This window comes from Marmota monax, unplaced genomic scaffold (genome assembly GCF_021218885.2).
Source record: "Marmota monax isolate L192 unplaced genomic scaffold, Marmota_monax_Labrador192_F-V1.1 WCK01_AAM20220418_F8-fsc00029, whole genome shotgun sequence".
Taxonomy (NCBI): Eukaryota; Metazoa; Chordata; class Mammalia; order Rodentia; family Sciuridae; genus Marmota; species Marmota monax.
In genome coordinates this window covers 7,599,117-7,624,147 of record NW_026693024.1, presented here as the reverse complement: position 1 = coordinate 7,624,147, position 25,031 = coordinate 7,599,117, and the positions used below count along the sequence as shown (strand labels likewise).

The 25,031-nt window shown below is 42.9% G+C and overlaps 1 protein-coding gene across 2 annotated transcripts in view; it reads right to left on the bottom strand.

Annotated features, from left to right (window-relative positions):
* Positions 1 to 379: 379 nt before the first annotated feature.
* The window catches only part of Ly86 (lymphocyte antigen 86), a 60,573-nt gene continuing 35,921 nt past the window's right edge, over positions 380 to 25,031 (bottom strand). For both annotated transcript variants that reach the window (XM_046453484.2, XM_046453486.2), the window contains 2 exons: positions 6,602 to 6,654; positions 380 to 804 (listed from right to left, as the gene is read on the bottom strand). In XM_046453484.2, the coding sequence (XP_046309440.1) occupies positions 6,627 to 6,654 (28 nt within the window). In that variant the 3' untranslated portion in view covers positions 380 to 804; positions 6,602 to 6,626. The remainder of the gene's footprint in view (positions 805 to 6,601; positions 6,655 to 25,031) is intronic.

Below are 25,031 nucleotides of genomic sequence, written 5' to 3'. Positions count from 1 at the left end.
CTCCCTGGCTTATATGGTGAGTGGATTTGCTCTACCGCATGCTCCCACCATGATGTGCTGGCCGGCCACAGGTTAAAGCAGCAGGGGCCAAATGACTGTGGACAGAACTTTCAAAACTGTGAGCCAAAGTAACCCTTTTCTCTTCATAGGTCAATTTTCCCTGGTATTTATTATGGTGACGGAAAGCTGGCTGACACAGAGGATGAAGGGGAAACGAGCGTTTTGTGAGGTTCTCTAGTTGTAGATGGAGCATCATGCTTCTGAATTTCTTAGAGGGACTTATGCTGTGCCAGCAGGTGACACCTGACTGTATCTGGAGAAAATGACTTTTTAATGACAGTATTGTTCTACAATGTTTTGAAAAATTCATGCTGAAGACTTGTGAGCTAGTTTTCTTTATTCTGGGTAACGGTGAGGAAAAGCTCTTAAGGAATTCAAAAGAAGGTGAGTCTGAGTTACTAATTAGGGAAGAAATGACCCTAAAGACTGCCTAGTGACTACTGAGAGGCTCCCCGGAAGCACATAATTTCCAGGGCTTCATTCCATCTGTGCAGTGTGGGGACATCTGATCCCGGGGCTCAACTTAGCCGCTGCACTGCTCAGGAAGTTCTTCAGAGTCTCTCTGTTATCAACTGGTTCTTCTTACAAAGCAGGTTGAGTCTGGGGACCTTGGAGTCCCCATGAGAATGAGCTTACTGTGCTTTTGCCTGCAGGCCACAGTCAGGAGGCAATGACAGTGACATTGGCACAAGCCACTGTGGAGTGGTTTTCATTATATAGTTTCAGCAAAACCTGGTATTCTCCCTGCAAGAGATACAGGGAGAATTATTAGGCACACACACTATAGTCAATCATTCAGCAGCCAGCCTTCTTGATCTGAGGTTTCAACATCCACAGCTTCAACCAACTGCAGACTGAAAATGTTTGAAAAAGGTTGCATCTGTACTGAACAGCTACAGACTTTTATCATGGTCATTATTCCCTAAACAATACAGTATAAAAACTATTTATGTAAAAAAATGTATATATTGGTACCAGGGATTGAATCTAGGGGCACTTTACCACTGAGCCACATCCCCAGCCCTTTTTTTTATATTTTATGTAGAGACAGGATCTCACTAAGTAACTTGGGCCTTAAGTTGCTCAGTCTGGGTTTGAAGTTGCATCCTCCTGCCTCAACCTCCTAAATTGCTGGGTTTATAGACATGCATCACCACATCCTGCCTATTTATACAACATTTATATTATATTAAATATTGTATTAGGTATTCTAAGTAATCTAGAGATGATTTAAAATATGCAGATGATGTGCATAGGTCGTATGCAAATCCTACACCATTTTATCTAAGGGACTTGAGCATCTGTGGATTTGGGCATTTGAGGGGATCCTGGAACAAACCCCCCAGATGGACTGTATTTATTGAGCATCTCTTATGTATAAGGCCTGGTTCCAGACACTGGGGATGAAGTAGAAGAAGACAAACCAACTCCTTGCCCTGTGGGGCTCTGTCTTTCTGGGAGAGATGAACGATCCACACATGAGGGACCATGGAGAGCTTGCTAAATACTGATGCTAAGGAGAACAGGGCAGGAAGGAGTGGGTGGGAGAGCTGGGGAGGGTGGGAATAATGTTAGTTTGCAGTTTTCAAAATGTTTTTATGAGTGCATCATCATTATGCAAAATAGCAGGCTTCATTTTGACATAATCATACATGCATGGATATAATTTGCTCTATGTCAGTCCCCAGTCCTTTCTGTTTCTCTCCCCTCCTTCCTCCCCGTTTCCCTTTCTATACTCTACTGGTCTTCCTTGTATTTATTTATTGTTTTTTGAATTTTAAAAATTCACTGTGGAATATTCATATACATACACAGCAGAATTTGGTAAATTTCACTCCACATTCCATCCCATCCCACTTCCTTCCACCTCTGTCCCCTTCCTCTACTCCACTGATTTCCCTTCTATTTTCAACCTGCCTTTCCCCCTTTATTTTGTTCTAGCTTCTGCACATGAGAGAAAGCACTTGCCCCTTGACTTTCTGAGTCTGCCTTATTTCATTTAGCATGATGTCTTCCAGTTCCACCCACTTATGAGAAAATGCTATAATTTAATTCTTTATGGCTGAGTAAAACTCTATTGTGTGTCTATACAAAATTTTCTTTATCCATTCATCTGTTGAAGGACACCTAGGTTGGTTCCATAACTTGGCTATTGTGAATTGAGCTGCTATAAATATTGAAGTGCCAGCATCCTTATAGTATGCTGATTTTAGTTCTTTTGGATAAATATCAAGGAGTGGGATATCTGGGTCATATGGTAGTTCCATTTCTCCTCTTTTGAGAAATCTCCATGCTGCTTTCCAAAGTGGTTGTTCTAGTATGCAGTCCCACCAACAAAGTATGAATGCACCTTTACCCCTGTATCCTCAACTGGTTTGCAATTTTGAGGACAGTGGTCAAGAGAAGGACCTTTAGGCAAAGACCTGAAGAAGGTGCAGGGGGGCGCCATGCTGCTCTGGGGCTGATGGCTCAGTGTTTGAGGAAGCCAGTGGGGCTGCCAGGAGAGAAAGGAGAGGAGGGGAGAGTGGAAGCCCACAGGAATCCAGAACCTCAGGACCTCACAGGTCAGGGTGGGGATGTTGGCCTCCAGTCTAAAAGGGACTCAAGTTATGACTGTTTTCCCCAGAAGAGGGATTGCATTTGATTTATGTGTGAATAGAATTTCTCTGGCTGCCATGTTGAAAAGAGGCTGTAGTGGGAAAGGGTGAAGCCTCGTGATGAGGTAGGAGAAGACTGCAGTCATCCAGGTGAGAGGTGAGCATGACTTGGTGGATAGGGAGAAGGGGCTGGGGTTGGGATAGATTTGGAAAGAAGAGCCAATGTGATTGCTGAGGAAACCCAAGTGAGCGAGAGGCAAGAGATGGATTAAAGCCTTCTGGCCTGGGCAATTGGGAGGATAAAGTATCATTTTTGAAATGGAGGAAATCCCTGTGGGGGCACAGCATAGAACTAAAATGCTCCATCATGAAGAAGGGTGCCATCTTTCAGGATTCCTTTCTAGCAACAGTACTCCAGAGAGGGCTTCCTTCATTTGCAGGTGGCATATCACCACTTAGAAGAGGCCATGAGAGCCATGCTATATGAGGAATTGTGGGAATATCCCAGGGGTTGACATGCTTCTGTCTTGTTCTCTGCACACTGTGGTAGCATGTCTGTAGACTCACCAGTCTGGAGAAGAAAACTCAGAGTGGTGAGAGGTAATGGCAAGCAGAACAGAAAAGTCAAGAGAGAAGGATGCGTAAGAAATGCCTGGCACATCTTTGAACTGCCTGTCACCCAAAGGAGGGAAGGAGTTTAATCTGTATCAAGCCAGAGGGAAGGAATAAATCAGACCATTGGATAGAAGTTGCAAGATCGGCAGCTTTCGGTAGCAGAGGGCAACTTTCTAGCAATTAGCAAAGGCTCAGGTGGAAATTGCATTTGAGAGAAGCAGGCTATGCTCTGGGTGGTTCTTTGGATGCGAGGACTGATTAGGTGATTCATCTTGAGGATTCTGTGATTCTTCAGGTCAAATGTCAAGCAACTCTGATATTAGAAGCAGTGTTAGGAATTTCACCAAAGCAGTGTAAAAGTTGGAGAATGAATTATGAGTAAAGGCCAGTTGAAATTTATCTGATGGTGTTTCTTCATCACCACCACCACCACCACCACCACCATCACCACCATTATCACCATAATCATCATCATTGTTATTCTCTACTTCTTTTTTAACTCTCCAAGTGCAGGTAAGCCCACAATCTATAAAATTGTTGAAAACCAAATGAGTTTTTCATTATTGCTTTATGAGTCGAAAAGAAAATGGAGTATTTGGAGGAAGGTGCTCTAGATGATGCATTACAAGACACACATAGTCTGGTAATAGTCTTTAGGCAACTGTGACAATCTGGGGACAGGTGGACAGATGGCTGCAGTCTTTGTGCTCTTGAGGAGGACACTGGATTTGTGAGTTAGGAATGTGTATTTGCTTCCTTGGTAATACATGGTTCAGACTGTACCTATACTTTGTTGTCCATATGCTTTGGGAAGCCAAAGGATCTCTAAATTCTAATTAAGAAGACAGAAGGCATAAACAGATATAATATTGCATGCAAGACTTCAATTTAGGCTAAATAATTGGGTGTGCTAGATGGAAAATAAGCTATTTGGGATGGTCTGGAATGTTTCCAACACAGGATAAATGTTGAGGTGATAGACATGCCAATTTTATGACTGTACCTTGTATACAAACATTGAAATATCACAGTATATGTTATAAATATGTATAATTATTACATGTCAACTAAAAATAGTATTTGTCTATTTCTCTACCTAAAAAATAAATGAAAAGTAATACCAAGGCACTTAATATTGAGCCGCATTTTTGACCAAGCAGGGACTGCCATTGTCCCAGGCATGAGCCTCAGAAGGGGAGGGGGCCCAGGCCCAGGCCCAGGAGACCTGACCGTGGCTTTGGCCTCACATCAGGCCATGCCTCCTTTAGCACTGCTCTGGGTTAAGGAAGGAAGGTACTGCTTTTCTTCTAAGCATAGCAAATGACTGCAATAGGTTTGGTCCCTGAGTCACAGTGGTTCGACTTAGGATGACTTGAGAGTGATATGCATCCAGTAGAAAAGATACTTTGAATTTTGAATTTAGATCTTTTCTCAAGATAGTGATATGCAGTATGATCCTCTCTTGATCCTGGGCACCAAAAGAGAACTGAGGCTTCTTCCCATTAGCCACACAATCCCAAGCGATAGCAACCAACAGTCTACAATGTACTTGTGGCTAAGCTAGGATGCTTGGTAGGTTAGGTGCATTACTTGCATTTTTGATTTAATGTTATTTTCAACTTACAGTAGGTTTACCAGGATATAGCCCCCTTGTAAATCAAGGAACACCTGAAAAGCTTTTTACATCTCTGGTGAGTTTTCTTTCAGAAGGGTTCTATGACTTTAAAAAGTCCTTTTCTATTTCACAGCGATTGCTAAGGGCAGCTAGTTAAAGAAAAAGCCAATTATGCAAAATGAAAATCAATGGTTAGCAACTTTTATGCCGGTTTCCTGTGGGGTATCAGAAGGAAAATGAGACCAAAAAAATTCAAATAGCAAAGATTTAAGGAGAGAAAAAAAAAGCTATCTGGAAGATTTTGGGCCCTGGATCCTAGAAGTGAAGAGAGGGTGAGTTTTCCTTTCTTGAAAAATTTCTAAATTATACTGAAAGACCTGAGGAGGAAACTCTGCAGATTCCAGGAGAGAAAGCTGGGGTTTCCACCCCAGCTGTGAGAACAAGAGCAGTAGGAACCCAAGATGGCCTCTCCAGATGCTGCTGTGGGACAGAAACCCAGAGGCTGGGCAGAAAGGAAGCAAACCCAGAAATGAAGCTAAGTGGAGGAGATTCCTTATGGATGAGTCTCGTCTCTTGTGGCTCTTTCAGGTTTGGGATGGCTGGTAAAATGAAGTTCAAAACAAAACAAAGAAATTAAATGATTACATTTCCACAATTGTTTTTGTGCTCTTCCATAAGATTCTTGAAGGAGTAGCATATTGAAAATATATTGCTTATGCCAGAGCGGCTCGAATTCAGACATTTCATAAATCATTTTATTCAGAGTTTTAACTTTTATGGAATAAATATAAAATTCTAGTGTTAGTTGTGAGTCTTGCCACTGAAGGTCCAGGACATGAGCACTTTATTTAGTTAGCCTGCTATGTATGGTTCGAATGTTCCCACCGAAACCTGGGTTGAATTTAATCCCCAGTAAACAGGTGAGATCAGGTGGGACCAAGACATGATTAGCTTGTGAGGGGTATACCCTCATAAATGGATTAATCCATTCTTAATGGATGGATGGGTAGTCTGTAGAGTGGGTCTGTTATAAAAAGCAGTTTATCTCTGTCTTTTCTGTGTAGTATGTGATGCTCTGGGCTACGCTGGGACCCTGCAGAGAGTCCCCACCAGCAAGAAGGACCTTACCAGATGCAGCCTCTTCTTAGAGACCTCTCAGTCTCCATGGTCGGAATAAACCTTTAGTCTTTATGAATTACCCAGTCTGTGGCATTCAGTTATAGCAACAGAAAATGAACTAAGACACAGCCCATGGATAATAGTTATAAGGGGGACATTTAAGCCTTTGTGGTTTTATGCATCTTCCTTTCTCTGAACTGCCAGCCTGTGCATGGTGCCTCCCCCACACCCCAATCAGTGTAGCCATATGGAGCCCCATAGACCTTGGCAATCCTGTGCACAAGACTCCAGCATCCTTCTCAGTGGGGTTTGTGCCTGGAAAATCCCTAAAGTTTCAATGACACATCAAATGAACATCCAAAAGGGCAAAGCCATGCATTGAACACTTCTAAGTGTCCACTATAGAGTAACAGCTTTATTGAGAAAGGGTTTTCTTAGTGATGGCCTATGGAAAAGTCTCAAACTGTTTAATTCCTTGCTTTTCCTCCTCCTCCTCCTCCTTTCTCCCCCCTCTTCTTCTACTTCTGTCTCCATCTTCACGAAATGTTCAATACAATAATCAAGTAACAACGTAAGACAGAAAACTCAGACTTACCTCAGGAACATCAAAACTAGAATTATCAACAGGACCCGCATAGTAAACTTGCTCTGAAAAATAGACACAGCACAGGTAACATTATTCAACCCCTCGACACGAGAATGATCTGCTCCATCGTTAGTGGTCACACAGATGTGGACCGTGGTAGGTGCGACAATCAGGGCAGCCATCGACGTAAGCATTTTAAGTTTCTGATCCAAACCCTGCTCTTGATTTAGTTATTCATTTAGGCACCAACTATTTGTCAAGTGCCTACCATGTGGGAGACCCTGGGGATCCAGTGATGGTCTCTGACCTCAACGTTGCTTACATTCTAATGAGGAGGCTGACATTGCAGAAATAACTGAACAAGATGATATCCATACTATTAAAAGTGTTGAAAAGCAACATGCAGGTGATGTGAAAGGCGGGGTGAAGAGGCCCCTGGAGTGGGCTGTGAGGGGTTCCAGACTGAGACCATCTCCTGTCTTTCTGTTTGGCCTGTGATAGTCATTTTTTTCTTTGGACTCAGATTTTGTTTTGTTGTTTTTGAACTGAGGATTGAATCCAAGGGTGCTTAACCACGGAGCCACCACCGCAGCCTGTTTTTATATTTTATTTAGAGACAGGTTCTCACTAAGTTGCTTAGGGCCTTGCTAAGTTGCTGAGCCTGACTTTGAACTTGCGATCCTCCTGCCTCTGGAGTCTTTGGGATTCAAGGTTTGTGCCACCACACTGGGAAGACTCAGTTTTCTTGTTTTAAGACTGGACTGATAATGTGAATAAAAGGGACCACTTCATCGGGTTAGAAGGAATTAAAATCCTTGGTACATATTTGCAAGAACTAGGAACCGGGAGATTCTGTGTTTGATAGGCTATGACTGGTCAAGGAAGCCATCTCTAGGGAGGTGACACTTGAGCTATGGGCCTTCCCACTTGGGCCTCCAGCTCAGTGTCAGAGCCCTTGCCTAGCGTATGTGAGGCCCTACGTTTGATCCCCAGCACCAAAAAGCAAGACAACAAACAAAAGAAACCAAGAGGAGGCTAATAACCAACTTACAGAGCTGGGAGAAGAGAATTTTAGGGCAATAGAATAAGGATAAAGGTCCTGATGTGGGAAATTGGGAGACAGATTTGCTGGAGCACAGTGAGCAAGAGGGACCATGTTGAAAAGACCCTGGAAAACCAGAGGGAGACAGATATTTCAGCCTGTTGAGGATGCAGAAGGAAGTTTGGATTTCACTCCAGAGGCAGTGGGAAAGGTATTAAAAAGTCAAATGAAAACACTCTCTTTGTGTTTTGCTGTATGGAGAACGGAGGGGAGAGGCAGAAAGGGCAGGCCCCTCCGTGGCCAAGAGGAGGGAAAGGTTGCGAAGGGTGGAGGTGCAGGTGGTGGAGGCCAGGAAACACTAGAGAATCGTGGCCACACTCGGAGACAGGAGTCACTGATGAGTGGACAGGGAGGGTGAGGGTCGGGGGGACTTGGGGCTGGTGGGGGTGCCATTTATCGATATGGGGGAGCCTGGGGAGGAAAAGCCATGTGTGTGTGTGTACGTGTGTACGCGTGTGTGTAATGGTCAATAAAGGGTCCTTGAAAGCAGTTGGATGTATGTATCAGGAGTCTGGGCAAGTGGTAGGAATGGAACTACGGATCCTGGAGTCATTTACGTGTAGGGGGGATAAAGCCATGGGACGGGATAAGACCCTAGCTCCAGGGGACAAGATCAACAGGCAGAGAAGGGGAGAGGCTAGAAGCACTCCAGAAGCCCTTCGACTCTCAGAGGTTGAGTGTAGAAGTTGATCAAAGAGACCAAGGGACCCGCGATGGAAGGGAAGGTCATCAAAGAAGCCAGAAGGTGAGTGTTTTTCAAACAGGAGGTGAGACCAACTGTGTTGGATGCCACCGCTCAGAGTTTGAGTGAAGTGAGGACAGAATTGTGCACTGACTTTGGCAACCTGGACATCATTTGGTGACATTGGCAAAAGCACTGAAGAGGGGGAGATGGAATGCCCAGGTGGGGTGGGTTTAGAGAGGGATGGCGGTGAGGGAGTTGGAGTTTTGCAGTGCAGGAAAGCAGGGGGAAATGAGTGCTCTCAGGGAGGATGTGTGGTGGGGTGCCTGCTTCCTTATTCATGACGTGTGCAGCGGCGGCACCACACTCCTCTTGTGAAGGGAAGAATTGTGTCAAAAGAAGAAGACTGAACACACAGAAGAGAGGGAATGAATGGAGGAGTGAGGGTTTAAGAAGGCGGAAAAGGAAGGATTTGCTTTTGAGAGAAGCACAAAAGTACTCCCATAGTGTGAGAGGGAAAAGGGAGCAGAATGGGGTCGGGCGTAGGTAGATTTATGGGTTAGCCACTAGACCACGGGCAGGCGGGGCTCCTGTCTGATTCCTTTCATTCCCTATGAAGGTCATGTGCAGACAGATAGGGGAAAGTGGAGGGTGGGGTCTGTGGTGTGTTGAGGAGCAAAAGAGGGGGTTTATACTATTCATTATGGACAGTGGGGAAGAAAATGGCTTGAGGCAGTGTCAGTGTTGTTGAGTGCCTTTTTTTCTGAAGTCTGTGGCCATGAATTCAGATACCCCTGTCATCCCAGATGTATATTTTTCTCAGAAACAATCAACAACTCTGCTGTAGTTGATGGTTGTATTGTAGTTTGACCAATCAATAGCGTGAAGAGACAGCCTATAGAATGGGAAACAATCTTTACCACATGCACATCAGATAGAGCACTAATCTCCAGGATGTATAAAGAACCCCCAAAACTTCACACACACACACACACACACACACACCACACACACACACAATCCAGTCAATCAATGGGCTAAGGAACTGGGCAGACACTTCACAGAAGAAGATATATAATAGACCAACTAATATATGACAAAATGTTCATCATCTCTAGCAATTAAAGAAATGCAAATCAAAACTAAGATTTCATCTCACTCCAGTCAGAATGGCAGCTATTAAGAGTACAAACAACAATAAGTGCTGGCGAGAATGTGGGGAAAAAGGTACACTCATACATTGCTGGTGGGACCACAAATTGGTGCAACCACTCTGGAAAGCAGTATGGAGATACCTCAGAAAACTTGGAATGGAACCACCATTTGACCCAACTATCCCACTCCTTGGTCTATACCCAAAGGACTTAGAAATCAGCACACTATAATGATGAAACCACGTCAATGTCTATAGGAGCTCAATTCACGACAGCTAAACTGTGGAACCGACCTAGATGCCCTTCAATAGATAAATAGATAAATAGTATATATACACAATAGAATATTATTCAACCCTAAAGAAGAATGAAATTGTGGCATTTTCAGGTAAATGGATGGAGTTGGAGAATATCATGCTAAGTGAAATAAGCAAATCCCCAAAAAACAAAGGCCAAATGTTTTCTCTGATATGTGGATGCTGATCCATAATGGGTGGGTGACAAGGGAAGAATGGAGAAACTTTGGATTAGGCAGAGAGGAGTAGGCCATAGGGATGAGAAAGATGGAGTAATGAGACAGACATTATTACTCTATGTACATGTATTATTAATGCATGAATGGTGTGACTGTATCGTATATAACCAGAGAAATGAAAAGTCGTGCTCCATTTGTGTACCAAAAAAAAGAAAAATTAAAAAATGTTGTAGTTTGGCTTGATGACAGTGATAGAGAGAGTCAAGTCTATTGGGGACAGATGCAAAGGAAAGATTAAAATAATAGACCACGGAATCTCAGGAGAGTAGGAAAGGTAATGAAGACAGGAGGAGGCACTTAATAGTAAAAACAGAGTGGTTGGATGGCACCTCCATTATTGCAATAAGGTCCCAGGACTGGCGAGCTGGAAGGGTACAATGAAATTAGGAGGCAGAGTCCTGCACTGAGAGTTTGGAAGTGGAACATTTTTGCAGACTATGACAACACCCAGGGTTGGCATGAGAGATGATGGTTGAGACAGAAGTTGGAAATGGTTATTGGAGGTAAGGAGGTGAAGAAATGGCAACATCACAGTGCTGGGTGGTCACATCCATGGCAATATTGAAATCAGCAGGAAGGACAAGACCTTGCCCATGTCCTCAAAGGATTACTGCCTCCTCTGTGATTTGCCGGCTGTATGAACTTAGCATATTATAATGGCTCATTGCACAGACTCTGGGTTCATACTACAAGTTGGGCAGGTAGGTTATCACAACGTCCCCTCCAAGGGTGCTTGTGAGCATCACATGAGTTAATGCATGTGACTTTCATAACAGCACCTGGCACAGTGAGCCCTCAGGAAACGCTTGCTATGAACATGTTTGCTTATTCGTGGACACCACTGAACATCCATCCAACACAGGTCGGGACTGTGCAGGGTGCTAGGAGAACAGTAGACAAGAACAGGATGGGAGCCGTTTAAACCACTGGCCACCAGGATTGTTCCCAGGGCTTTTCCCTCTGTCAGAGTAGGATTCTGGCCTGCTGCTCTGCAGTGTCTGACACTCAGCAGGTGTAGTGTATGGTCATCAAATGAGGCTATTGATGAGTAGAGCCAGAATTGGGACATGGGTCTGACACTCGACTTCCTTCTCGCTCCCTCTGCTGTGACTCCCTATCTGTTGGAAGAATCAGGGCCTGAGAGGGGCTGGCACATGAGGGATAGACTCAGGAATGAGTCATTCAGGGCACCCAAGTCTGGTGATGATAGTGGGGGACAGGTGAGGGCGTAAATAAGCACTTATTGAGTTATTAATGATGTTAGGATCTAAACTCTTTTCATGACAGAGTGACTTCCTGCCTGTCACCCTGGCTTTCACAGCTGCTTAGTAAATACTTGGAAACAGATCAAACTGTCCCTGTTCCAAAGGCCTTTGGACCAGGGGCATCATGGCTGGTACATCATGACATAAATTGAATGGTATTGGGGACATGAGGGCAAGTACCCCCTTAAAAATGCCTCTGAAGGGCAACCTGAGACCTCAACTTCTAACAAACCTGTTCCCTAGAATGGATTTTGGCTTCTGTTAAATGCCCATGTCCTCAACATACCTTCCTCCCCTTGGCCAATTCCTGGTACCTTGCAAGTATAGCATACAGCATGCGTGGTGGGTGTCAGACAGTCCTATTTCACTGCTCCACGTGTCCAGATCTAGTCATTTTTAAAAGAACTTCTACAGTTATGTGTTGCTAAATAATGGAGGAACATTCTGAGAAGCATATAGTTTGCTGATTTCATTGGTGGATGAATATCACAGTGTACTACACAAACAAGACATCCATGACACCACTAGGTCACATCATCTTGTAGATCACGGTTGTAGGTGCAGTCCATCAATGACTGAAATGTCATTATGTGACACACGGCTGTATTTGGTTCTGGATATAAGCAAGACTTTTCTTGGAAACTGCTGTCAAAGTTCCAGATCCTATCCGTAAGGACCTTCCAGTGTAATTGGGGAAGATGAAGTAACATGTTACACAAAAAGTTAATTGTATGAAGAGTCATCCAGATATAAGGGCATTGTACCTATGTGCACAAGGTCTGGAGGGGCTGCCTATTAGGATCCATTTGTAATGTTGGTGCTTTGCATAACCTGAGTGCACACACAAGTGCCCCTAGCTGGTGGGCAATATAGTGGCCCAGTTCAGCTAGCAGCACATTAATTCTTTTAAGAAATTATCTTCTTCCTAATGGACATGGTGGTCCCTGCCAGGACCATCAGAGCTGAGGGACAAAGAGACCCCTGCCCAATCTGCTCTGGTGAGAGATCATTTTATTTCCACTCACCACTCACCAGAGCTGCTCCTGTCTGGTTGGCTTCCTGCTTACTTACAGATACTGTGACTCCTAGGTATACTTGCAAGAATTTCTCCTGTGTTTTAGTTGAATGGGCCTCTGTGGTCCTCAATCTGAGGGTATGACTTCTATGGTCATGAGCCATTCGAAATCACTCCTGCTGGTCATCAGGGCTGGGGACACAGGGTGGCTCCAGAGCAGAGTCCAGAATGAGGATGGGGTGTGCTAGTCCTGGACTGGTCTGGCTGGATTCCCTTGGGCTCCTTTTATGCTCACCTTCTGCTCTTTTGTCTGCTCTTTGGTGACACAGTGCAAGCAACTTGACCTAGGGTAGCAGACAGAAGGTTCAAGATCCAGCTCTCCTACTCAGTAGCCAAGTAAGGTGGGTAATTTGCTGAATCATCTGTACTCAGCTTCTGCATTTGCAAAATACAAATAGGAATGACTCCCTGGAGGGCATGAAGACCTCTGGAGACCAGGTATGTAACCTCTGAGCAGAATGCCCCCCTGAGGGTAGGAACACCCTACCTCAGTTATTAGTTGAATTATTATTAATTCACTTGGTGGGTGCTGAAACACACAGGGAGGCCAGGTTTTGGAATTTCCTGGTCCAACCAGCATGCACAACAGTTAAGTTCTTATCATCTGTTTTGAAAACTGTTTGAGTAGGGCTCTTTGAAGAACACCATTTGAATGGTATCTCAGGTTGGGCACTGCTCATTTAATGCCCTAGGATTTGCTAATTTGTGCTCTTCACTATTAACAGGTCCTTCACTGGGGTGAGAGATTTTTATTAAACTGGTCTCCACTGGAGCTTTTTGGAGACCCATGACGTTCCTGAGAAGAGTTGCAAGTAGCTCATGAACTGCTTTTTTTTTTTTTTTCTTAAACCTGATGAAACAATACCTAAAATTAAGTCTTCACTCCTTCCTTTCTCAGATCCTCTCCGATTCTGAGATTCCTTTAATTAACATTCTCACACTCCAGTACTATAAAAAGGTCCCCAGTGTATTTGCACCCATTTCTTCCTTTCCTTCATTTGAAATCTCTTATCAGTTTTTAATGTGCAAGAAATTCAACCCCCTGGTTTTGAACACATGGAAGCACTTCTGAAAAATCAGCTTTTTTTTTCTTTTGGAAATAGGAAGTTGATTTGTATATTTTATTTTCTTTCATTTCCTTTCATTATTATTGTGTTCATCATTTGTGTGTATGTGTGTGTGTGTGTGTGTATGTATGTGTGTGTGTGTGCACAGAATCTGCCCTTGCACATGCTGGACGTATTCTCTACCACTGAACTGCATCCCCAGCCTTGAACATTAATTTTTAAATTTTGGAAATAAAAGGCCCCAGTGCAGAGGCTGGTGTGGAAGGGATTGCTGAGTGCATCAGCTCTGCAGGCAGCCTTCTCCCCACTCCTAGCTCTTCCTAGGACCTTACTGGAATGTCCTCCAGTCTTGCACATTTATTATAAAGATGCCACCAGTATGCAAACATTATTAGGAGATTAACAATGTAAAAATCCATAGAGTAACAATGTATGATGCCCTGTCATTTAGTCTATCCAGAACAAATATATATATATATATATATGGAACCCAGGGCCTTGCGCATTGCTAAGCACATGCTCTACCACTGACCTTTGACCCCCAAACTCTCATTTATTTATTTACTCAGCATTTTGGACTTTTTCCCTACCACCCAGTAGAGTAAGGGTGATGGACAGGGAGGCCATCTCTACCAGCCACTTGCTAAATTGAGTGATGGATGTACTTGAGGCACACAGCAGGGCTAACAAACACATTCATTCCCTCATTTACTATACATTTAAAAATGTGTGTGTGTGTGTGTGTGTGTGTGTGTGTGAGAGAGAGAGAGAGAGAGAGAGAGAGAGAGAGAGAGAGAGAGAGAGAAAACATTTGTGATCTACTCTGTCAACTAATTTCAAGCAAACAATGCAATATCATTAACTATAGTTACTATGCTGTACATTAGACCCCCAAACTGATCTTATAGTGGAAAACAAACATCTTCCCCTTTTCCTTTACTCCTTCATTCCTAGAAAAGCCTTCTACCTTGAGTTGACAAATTTGGGGATTTTTTTTTTTTTAAGATTCCACATGTGAGTGAATTCCTGCAGTATTTTTCTTTCCATGTCTGAGTCACGTCACTTAGCATTCTGTCCTCCATGTTCATTCAAGTTGTTGCAGCGACATGGGTGGTAGTATTCCACTGAGTATACAGCCTGTATCGTCTTTATCCATTCATCTGTTGAGGCTCCCACATCGTGAGTGTAGTGATAATTTTTGGAGGAAAAGGAACTGTCGCACACTGTTGGTGGGGATGTAAATTAGTACAACTGTCATGGAGGACAGAATCCATGTGCCTCAAAAAGTAATCCAGCCATCCCACTTCCGGGTCTATTTGTCAAAGGACAAGAAATCCCATCTGGAAGAGATGCCTGCACTGGGGAGTTCTGTTGAGCTGGGAGGACACAGCCATGTCCTGCAGGAGCACAGTGGGAGCGAGCTCTGGCCACAGGGTGGTGATGGGATGAAGAGGAAAGTAGGAGAATGTTCCAGGCTGGCCAAGTGCATCATCTTTGGAGTGGGAGGGAGGGAATGTATTGCTTCATTTTAATGAGCTCTAAATATCATCCTTTTCCTCTCCCTGCCTCTGGGTGTTTCCTGAGTCTGAAATCTGAGCGATGGCACAGGCCCAGCATAGTTATCCTGCTCCTCCCTGAGCTGCACTCTGTTCCCTGAGTCTTGGACATTCCAGGGCCTGGTGTTTCCTGTCTCCTGATGATACAGAGCTTGTTGGTTCAGGTACCTATTTAAGAAAATGATGAACTTGCCTGGGGCTGGCTTACAAGAGTGCCTTCTGTGGATGAGGCTGTCAATAGGTCAAGCAGGTCCCAAAGACTGGAGGCTTCCTCAGGGATTCAGTGGATTCTGGGCCATGTGGGCAGGTAGCTCCAGGCTTAACTCAAGTTCACTCGTAATTTTTCTTTTCTTTTCTTTTCTTTTTTTTTTAGTGTCTTGATTTGGCAGCTTTGTGAGCTTTCAGGCCTCTTTCTTTCTTTTCTTTTCTTTTTGGTTTTGATTTGGGTCTCATGCAATTCTGGACCATTTTGTCCCACCTGGAAAAGTCCCCCCATCCCCAAGTCTCACTGGGGCATAACTGGATGCAGTTATGCCTTTTCTCAGCAGAGATCCTGCAGACCCTCCCTATATGGTTTCACAGAGAGTGCCTCGTGAGGGGAGAGCAGAAATCCAAGCCAGGTCCTCTTTGCAACCCAGGACTGGGCTGGGTCCCACAGGCAGGTGGTTTTGGTGTCCTGGGCCACAGATCCTCAGGGAAAATCCCTTCAGTATATATCTGTGGCTTGGTGGGAGGCAGGGGGTATCCTCTGATGTTACTTCAGGTCAAAGGCCTGTTTATCTCTGCATCTACCTCTGTTCAGAACTGCCGTGGAGAGCAAGCTGGAAGTGTAGGGAGATTAACTCCTGCAGGAAGTTCTTGACGTAGGTGCCTTCTGACCCTGAGAAGGACAATTCTGAGGTTCCCACTGCAATGCCCCAAGGGTCCCAGTGGTATGGAGCCTGAGCTCCCCACATTGGTGCAGCCCTCCTGGCTTTCCCTCCTGCTCCCCCTCATTCCTGCTTCCTGGCATCATGTCCCAAGACATGGCCCATCTCCAAGGCCTTGTTTCTATCTTTGCTTGGTGAGGAACGATGTTGAGAGCCACAGCCAGGTCAGGATGGCGCCTGGCATTTTGCCAGAAGGAGTGGTTGAGAAGTAACGCCAGCGAGCCATTAAGATGATGATAATTGAGTTGGGTTGTGTATAATTATTAAGATAATGACTGATTGCTGTAACCGGATGATGCTGAATTGAGGCAAGCTGTGTACTCAGTTGTGTATGTAAACCTCTGCTGTCCAGCAATAAGGCGGCTCCTGCTACCTCGGGTGCCCTCTACTTTTGAGTTCTCACGGAGTTCCCGTTGGTTCTTGCGGAGTTTCCGTGGAGTTCTGGAGAGTTCCCGTGGGGTTCTGGCAATAAAGTAGTTCCCGTTTTGAACCTACAAGTGGCTCGTGACCTCCCGGTTATTGTGTGCCCAGCCAGACTGTGGCAGAACCCAAATGAAGAACACTTTCTGGAGGAAGCTGCCTGTTACGGTTAGAATATGGAATGTCTGTCTTCACCAAAACTCATGTTGGGGCCTGGTCACCAGTATCATGGTTTAAGAGTTAGTGGGACTTTTAAGAGGTATTGGATCCTGAAGCATCCGTCCTCATGAAGAAATTAGTGCCATCTCATGGGAGTGAGTCCTTGCTCTCTAGGAACTTGATTAGTTATCATGAAAGTGGCTTTTGCCTTTTGTCTCCTGTCTCTGTATGCACCTTCTTGCCCTTTCATTTCCCCTTTCTGCCAGGTTATAAAGCAGCATGAAGCCCTCACCAGATGAACCACCCAGCCCTGGATTTCCCAGCATCCAGAACTGTTAGCTAAAATAAACTGTTTCTTTTTCATAAATTATCTACTGTCAGGTATTCACTTATAATAATAGAAAACCAACTAAGATAGTACCTCTTTTCCTAATGTATACCAAGGCTATGTATGAGCTAATGGTGGCCCAAGAAACTTAGCTGCTAAAACATTTGGACTTTTTCTGGATAATTGCGCTACCTAGTCTAGAAACTACACGGAATCTGTTCCTTCCCTGACGTTTGTGCTGAAATTCAGGAAGGAAGTTTTCATGCCCTGTATTGTCCCTGTGAGTTATGTGAAACTCACACTATGGGGAAATACTGAGGTTGAATGGGGGAGGGGGCGATGGTAAAGATGTGAAGTTGTGCACAGAAGAACAGGAATAGGGGCAGAAGAGGAGGCCAGAAAGTTTAAGAAAAGAGGAATTAGAGGACGGGGGAGAGGCAAGTCAGTCTCTCTGAGTGTCTTTTTCATTCTTTTTTTTTTTTGAAGAGATGAAAATATTTATTAGGATGATTTGATTATTACACATTGTATGCATGTATTGCATTACCACAGTGTAACCCAAAAAGATGAACAAATATTATGTCTCAATAGAAATAATTTAAAAATATAATTACATTTACCATTTCAAAAGATGATAGTAGTATTTGTGTAAAGTGAACCTGCTAGTGACTTGAACAAATAAACAAAACATCAAATTATGCAAATACGTATAAAATCTTACAATGTAAAACTCAACAATTTTTAGCAAAATGTATGTGTATAGGAACTATAGTTTTGGGTACAGAATAGAGTGAACATAATTTTAAGATTCTTAGAAATGCGTTTCTAGAGAATTTCATGCCATCTTTTAGTTTTTAATTTTAATTTGTTATATATGACAACAGAATGCATAACAATTCATGTTATACATATAGAGTACAATTTTTCATGTCTCTGGTTGTACACAAAGTAGAGTCACACCATTCATGTCTTCATACATGTACTTAGGGTAATGATGACCATCACATTCTACCATCTTTCCTACCCCTATTCCCCCTCCCTTTCCCTCCCTCCCCTTTTCCTCTTTGCCCTATCTAGAGTTCATTTAACCCCCACAGCTCCCCCTCAGCATCCTTAAATCAGAGAAATCATTTGGAGTTTGGTTTTTTGGGGATTGGCTAATTTCACTTAGCATTATATTCTCCAGCTCCATCCATTTACCTGTAAATGCCATGATTATATATAATCTTTAAATGCTGAATAATATACCATTGTATATATATACCACATTTTCTTTATCCATTCATCTACTGAAGGGCATCTAGGTTTGTTCCACAGTTTAGCTATTGTGAATTGTGCTGCTATAATTATTGATGTGGCTGTGTCCCTGTAGTGTGCTGTATTTAAGTCCTTTGGGTATAGACCAAGGAGTGGGATAGCTGGGTCAAATGGTGGTTCCATTCCCAGTTTTCCAAGGATTCTCCATACTGCTTTCCAGATTGGCTGCACCAATCTGCAGTCCCACCAGCAGTGTATGAGTGTGCCTCTTCCCCCACATCCTCGCCAACACTTATTGTTGTTTGTCTTCATAATAGCTGCCATTCTGACTGGACTGAGATGATATCAGAGTAGTTTTGATTTGCATTTCTCTAATTGCTAGAGATGATGAACATTTTTTTTTCATATATTTGTTGATTGATTGTTTATCTTCTGAGAAGTGTACATTCAGTTCCTTGGCCCATTTATTGATTGGGTTATTTATTTTTTTGGTGTTAAGATTTTTGAGTTCTTTATAAATTCTAGAGATTAGTGCTCTATCTGACGTGTGTGTGGTAAGAATTTGTTCCCAATTTGTAGGCTCTCTATTCACCTCACTGATTGTTCCTTTTGCTGAGCAGAAGCTTTTAGGTTTGAATCCATCCCATTTATTGATTCTTGATATTAATTCTTGTGCTATCGGAGTCTTATTAAGGAAGTTGGGGCCTAATCCAACATGATGGAGATTTGGACCTACTTTTTCTTCTAATAGACACAGTGTCTCTGGTTTAATTCCAAGGTCCTTGATCTACATGGTGAGAAACAGGAGTTTAATTTCATTTTGTTGCATATGGATTTCCAATTTTCCCAGCACCATCTGTTGAAGAGGCTATCTTTTATCCAATGTATGTTTTGGGTGCCTTTTTCAAATATAAGATAACTGTATGTGGGTTAGTCTCTGTGTCCTCTATTTTGTACCATTGGTCTACAAGTCAATTTTGGTGGCAATACCATTCTATTTTCATTACTATTGCTCTGTAGTACAGTTTAAAGTCTGGTATAGTGATGCCACCTGCTTCACTCTTCTTGCTAAGGATTGCTTTAGTTATTCTGGGTCTCTTATTTTTCCCTTGTAATTGGAATGAGTCCAGTTTTTCATTCTTTTAGACGGAATTTTACTGTCATTAAGTAGTGGCCCATTGTGATATAACTTACAATGGATAAACTGAACTCCAACAAACTGGATTTGAAAACTTTTCGATTCCTTGGCATGCGTATTGGGAAGTTAATTCCTGTTGCTACTGGGAGCTCAGTAATAAGAAAGTGTTCAATTTTACACTCAAATATTTCTTGTATTCAGCATTTTGTTTGGCTCCTTTGGCTGGGTGTAGGGTCATTGTGTTTTGGGTATACTTGCTGGGATCCTTTTTGGGATTCCAAATACACTTTAAGGCACAAAACTATAATGAGAGTTTGGGTTACCTTTCCTCTACATGAATTATGGTAGCTCGGCCTGAGCCAATGCTACTTTGATATCTTTCTCTGTGCATTCGGCAGGGCTTGTGAGATCTTCTTGATGGCATTTCACTACCTAGAGACATTTAATGGTATTGACAACTTGAAAACATGCACTGCAAACTTGTAATGGATTTTCTATAAAATTATCAAGTGAGAATCTTCCCAGAGTTGGTTCATTTATGCTTCTCCACTTTTCCCTCTCCAGTGATTCAGAGATGTGTTCATTGCCTGTGCTTGTTTCTCCCCCTATTAATAAGCTGGTTTTCCACCAGGAATGGTTCTAACACATGGGTCATGTCATTGACTTCTAGCCAAATACTTTCTCCTCTGGGTGAGGGACACAGCAGGTGGAAGCTTTCCGGAATCTGGGAAAAAGTGACAATAATGACCCAGCAAGGTAAGTCTTTGATTCAACTCTGATGTGAATCAGTGGTACGATCTCCTATCCTAAAAGCTCATATCTTGCCTCAGGCACATGAGCAAGTGCATTATCTCCAAAGTTCTCAGAGTTGTTTGACTTCTGTGAGGGCATTTTAGTGGAAAACATGCAGAGTTTGTGGTTTCCTTGGGTTATGTACAGTTATTTGGCCTCTTCACATGGCATGCAGAAGTCAGATAAGAGGTGCTGGTTTTCTGGTGGGAGTTATGCACACTATTAAATGGTCCCCCAAAGAAGTCCACATCCTTATCCCCAGAAGCTGTGACTGTGTCAACTTACATGGCAGCAGGGACTTTGTAGATATAATTAAATTAAGGATTATGAGAGCGAGAGATTATCCAGGGTTACCTACAGAGGGCCCTTCAGAATCACAACACAAACATAATCTAGGAATTGAGCAGAAAAGAAAGTATTGGGGTTTGGGTTGGGCCAGGGAGTAAAATTTCCAATATAGACTCCAATTAATGAGTTCAGGGTAGACTGTTAAAAGTAATTTAGAACAGTATGAAACTATTACGTCAGATCTATCCAATAGAACATTCCACAAGGATGGAAATGTTCTGTGTCCGCCTCATCAGTTATGGAAGCCACTAGCCACGTGTGGCTAGTAAGAGCTTGAAATACAGATAGTGTGATAGATGAGCTAATTTTAAATTTAACTTAAATATACATTATTTAAACAGCCACCTGTGACTTGTGGCTATCATCCTGAATGAAGCATCCTGGGTCAACACTAACAGATACAATGTGAGCCACAGATATAATTTTAAAATTTTCTATATGTATAGTTTCTATATATATAGTTATATTTAAAAAGGCAAAGAAGACTAGTAATATTAATTTGATGATGCATTTTGTTTAATTGAATTACTAAGTAGCTACCATTTCAGCATGGAACTAATATAAGGATTAATGAGATATTTATGTTTTTTCATACTTTCCTTTTTGATACAAGTCTTCAAAATCTAGTGTTTGTTCTACACGTAGAGCACAGTTCACTTTGGATCATGTGCCCCAAGTGCTTAACCCCCGCAAGTGGCCAGCCCCTACTGCACTGGACACTGCCAATCATTAAGTCACAGATGAGGGGCTTTGGAGGGAGAGAAGGTGAAATGACTTGTTTTCAATTTCCTTCTTCCTGCAAGACCTGTTTATTTTTGTTGCCTGCGTTTCCTCTGAGATACATAACTTCAGGCAGTAAGTGAAAATTCAAGGTTGTTGTTCTTTCCTCCTACCAACCTATTTCTGCCAACAAACACTTTAAATGACATTCAAAATACAATTTGTAAATTGGTGGGCTGATTGGACTCTCAGTCATGGAGATGAAGAAGATGGTGATAGGAGGAAAGAGAAGAGGAGGATTTGACTTGATCTGCAGAAACCAGCGGTGAGCCTAAGGAAAGAGTAACATGATTGGGCTCGCTAAATAAGCTTGGCAGAGGACCACATTTCTCAGACAGGGGGGCTTTGAAGGTCCATGCATACCAGAGCTCTTGGGATGTTTAGTTTGTTAAGATGCAAATACCAGGAACTGCAAGGTCAGATTGTGGGACCTTGTATGTGGGAGCTATGAGTTGTCTCTCTTAATTAGCTTCCTAAATGATGATTGCATGAAAGCATATGAGTCCCTGGGTTTGATTTCTGGAATTTCATAACAAGCTAAAAACTTGTAAAGAAGCTGGAATTAGAAAATTAAAATTGCTTCTGGGCTGAGGTCAACATTACTCTTAATAAGCTAGACTCAACAACAGAACAACAAAGGACAATTTCAACGCTATTGGCTCATTTATAAATGCACTTGACTGAGAATGGAGGAAAAGCAGCCAGAACTGTTGGATTCCTTAAGTGCCCCTATATTTCCTTTCATTCTGTTTAGCTCTGAGAAAGAGTCTTCTTTTACTTGGTCATTGCTGGTGTCCTCTCTAGGGTGGTCATTATGTCTGGGTCTGGCTTTTGCTGTTCAAGAGTTGGAGTTTTCTGCTGATTCAATAAGCAAATCATTGTTTTTGTTGATTCTCCATGAATTTGCAACAGCAGTGGTTTTGCCTGGTAATCAGAAGCAGGAAATGTGCAGCCGCTTGATGTCTGCAGAAAAGGAATAAAACATGAAGACAAGAAAGGGCTGAAGGGGAGGAGATGCTGCTTCACATTTGCAATTCCAGGAGGAATGCAAAAGGGACTGTCTCCCCAGAGGTGCAAGAAAGCCAGGAAGACTTCACATTGTGGACCACAGGGGAATATGCAGGATTGGACCAAAGTCCTCTTTTTGGTACTCTCCAGGATAAAGTTCTTCAATGTCTAAGCCTCAAAGTCTCCACTGCCTCTCCAGGTGCCTCGTTAAAATGCACACTTCCACTCTGAGATTGATGACGACTTGAGGGGCTCAAAGTCTTCGCTGGAGAAATCTGTCATTAGCTGCACAAAGTAGCGACCATCGATCGCTTATGGAATGCTTATTCTGCCAAACACGGTTCAGAGGGCTTAAGTACATTATCCAATTTTATCCTCGTTATTTTCCCATGAGGTCGCAGATATTTTCATTTTTGTTCAACAAGGACACTGAGGCTCACAGACGTTAAGTACTTTGCCTGAAGTCACATAAGTGGCTAAGTATCAGTTTGGGTCCAGCTTTCTTCTGTCTTCAAAACTTGTGTTATCCACTAGGCTGGTGTTTCTCAAAGTTCCGTCCTGGACCTGCATCATCAACTTCACCTGGAGGCTTGGAAGACATGCAGATTCTCCAGCTTCTGTCTAGATGTACCGAGTTGTAAACTCTGGGCATGGTCCAGTAATGTGCGGTGGAGCACATCTTCCCAGTGACACTGACGTGTGCTCAGTTTTGAGAGTCACGGGGGTTGGACTAAGGATCCTACCACCGAATGACAACACTGAAGTGTGATGAGGCAGGGGACAGAAATTCCTTCCATTCTATTGGTTTTGGTGACATTCCCCTTGCAACCGTAAAATGAGAGTGTGGATGATGATGGCAGGAGAGAAGGAATGATGTCCCACATGTCAGAGAACCTCCACTCTTTCTGTGGAGCCATAGGTTCATTCAAGGGAGGAGGAACCAAGATACCTTGTCATTTGGGTTATGTGCAGTTGCTGCTGAATGACAGGACCCAGAGGTGGGATTGGGAGAAACCAAGAGTAAAGGAAAGGGACCACCAAGGTAGAGGCAGGTGGCAAAGGAGTTTGCAGAAGCAGGTGGTCCAAAATATGGCCCAGACATCACAGATGAGCAAATAGGTAGAAAGAGGTGATGTATTTAAAATTGAGGATTCAGATAAAGCCGCTTAATCCCCTTCTGGTATGGCAGAAATCAATAGCTTAATTTCCAGGGCTTGCATTTGCTAAATGTGTGTGTAGTGAGCATTAAACAACTGAATAATGAGGCCCAAAGTAGGGTAGTGGTGCCACATCTCTGGGCATGCCTTAAGGGGGTTGTCAGGACATCAGCATAAATCAGTGCTTTTCAAGGTAGCACCTGCCTGGAAGGTTGCTGTACCCTGTCCTCTACGATAGTAGTGCAGGATATAAGGCATTTTGCAGAAAGTATTTATGGGGAATTTTCCAAATCAAGGAAACCAACAGATTGCATTTCCATCACTTCATAGACCAGTGGAAAGAAACCCATTGACACAGAAATAGAGAGAGTCCAGAAATCCAGCTGTTGAAATCTGAGTTGTCATCTAGATAGAAAAGAACTGTCAAGACTGAGTTTTGAATAGTTACAGACAATGAGATGGAGAAGGCTCTGCAGTTAGTGACCCTCAGGGGATCATCAGGTACAAGGATGCAGTAAAAATCTGGACCAGAAGGAGAGACCCTGGCTAACAGAAAGGGAGGACAGGGAGCCAACACGAGTGGCCCCTGTAGTTACAACTGTCACTAGTTTGTATACGTAAAATCAGTTCCTATTAGAGTCAAATCCCTTAGTGGCTGTCAGGGGATAATATTTGCCTTATGGGCAATATCATGCCAGAATTTAAAGATAGCTCCCAGGGGATCTCCTCTGCTGTATATTGAAATTTATTTAATTATGACGTATTCTCCACTTTTGGAAAAACACTTAAAGTGGGAAAGTTCAGATTTACACAGAAGATAAACCAGGGAGCAATTAATTCCTTGACTGAAGAATTCTTCCATTTGCAAGAGGTGTCACTGTAGTATTTTTTTTTAAGTTACAAGCTTTTAAAATTAATGCATTTAAAATCAAGTCCAAACCCAATTTCCCCCTGTTGCTTACATAGTATATAAGGTGAGGAATGCCTATATTTGTTGTGTATATTTTTGTAATAGATTTGGCTCATACAATTTGTTTCTGCACAGGGATGGGGGCACCATGAGACAGCAGTTCCTCTGGGCATCACTGACTTCTGCCTCTCTCTGAATTCTGACATCATTAAGTTGTGTCTGCATTTCACTGTACTGCACCATGCCAATTATAGGTGTTAACATTTCCAAAAAAAGAATCCTTGAACTACAGATCCCTAGTTTATGATCACCTGTGCTCAGTGTATACACACATGCACGCACACAGGATTTATTTATTTTGCTCTGCCAAGACTTCTATTTTCAGTTGCTTTTGGCAATAGGTTGGTGGGTTAGTCAGTTTTACATCACTATAACAAATAACCGAGATAATCAACTTATAAAGAGAAAAGGTTTATTTTGGCTGATAGTTTTGGAGGATCCAGTTCACGATCCATTGACTCATTGTTTTGGTAACACATAATAGCAGAAGCCTATGGTAGAGAAAACCATTTCACCTCCTGACCACACAGCAAAAGAGAAAGAGAGAGAGAGGAAGGGACTAAGGTCCCATAGTCTCCCTTAAGGTCAAATTTCAATGATCTAAGGACCTCCTATATGACCCTACTTTCTAAAAGTTCAATGGCATCAACCTGAAGACTAAGCCTGTAATACATGTGGCTTTGGGGGACAGTCAACATCCAAACTATTGCAGTTGGA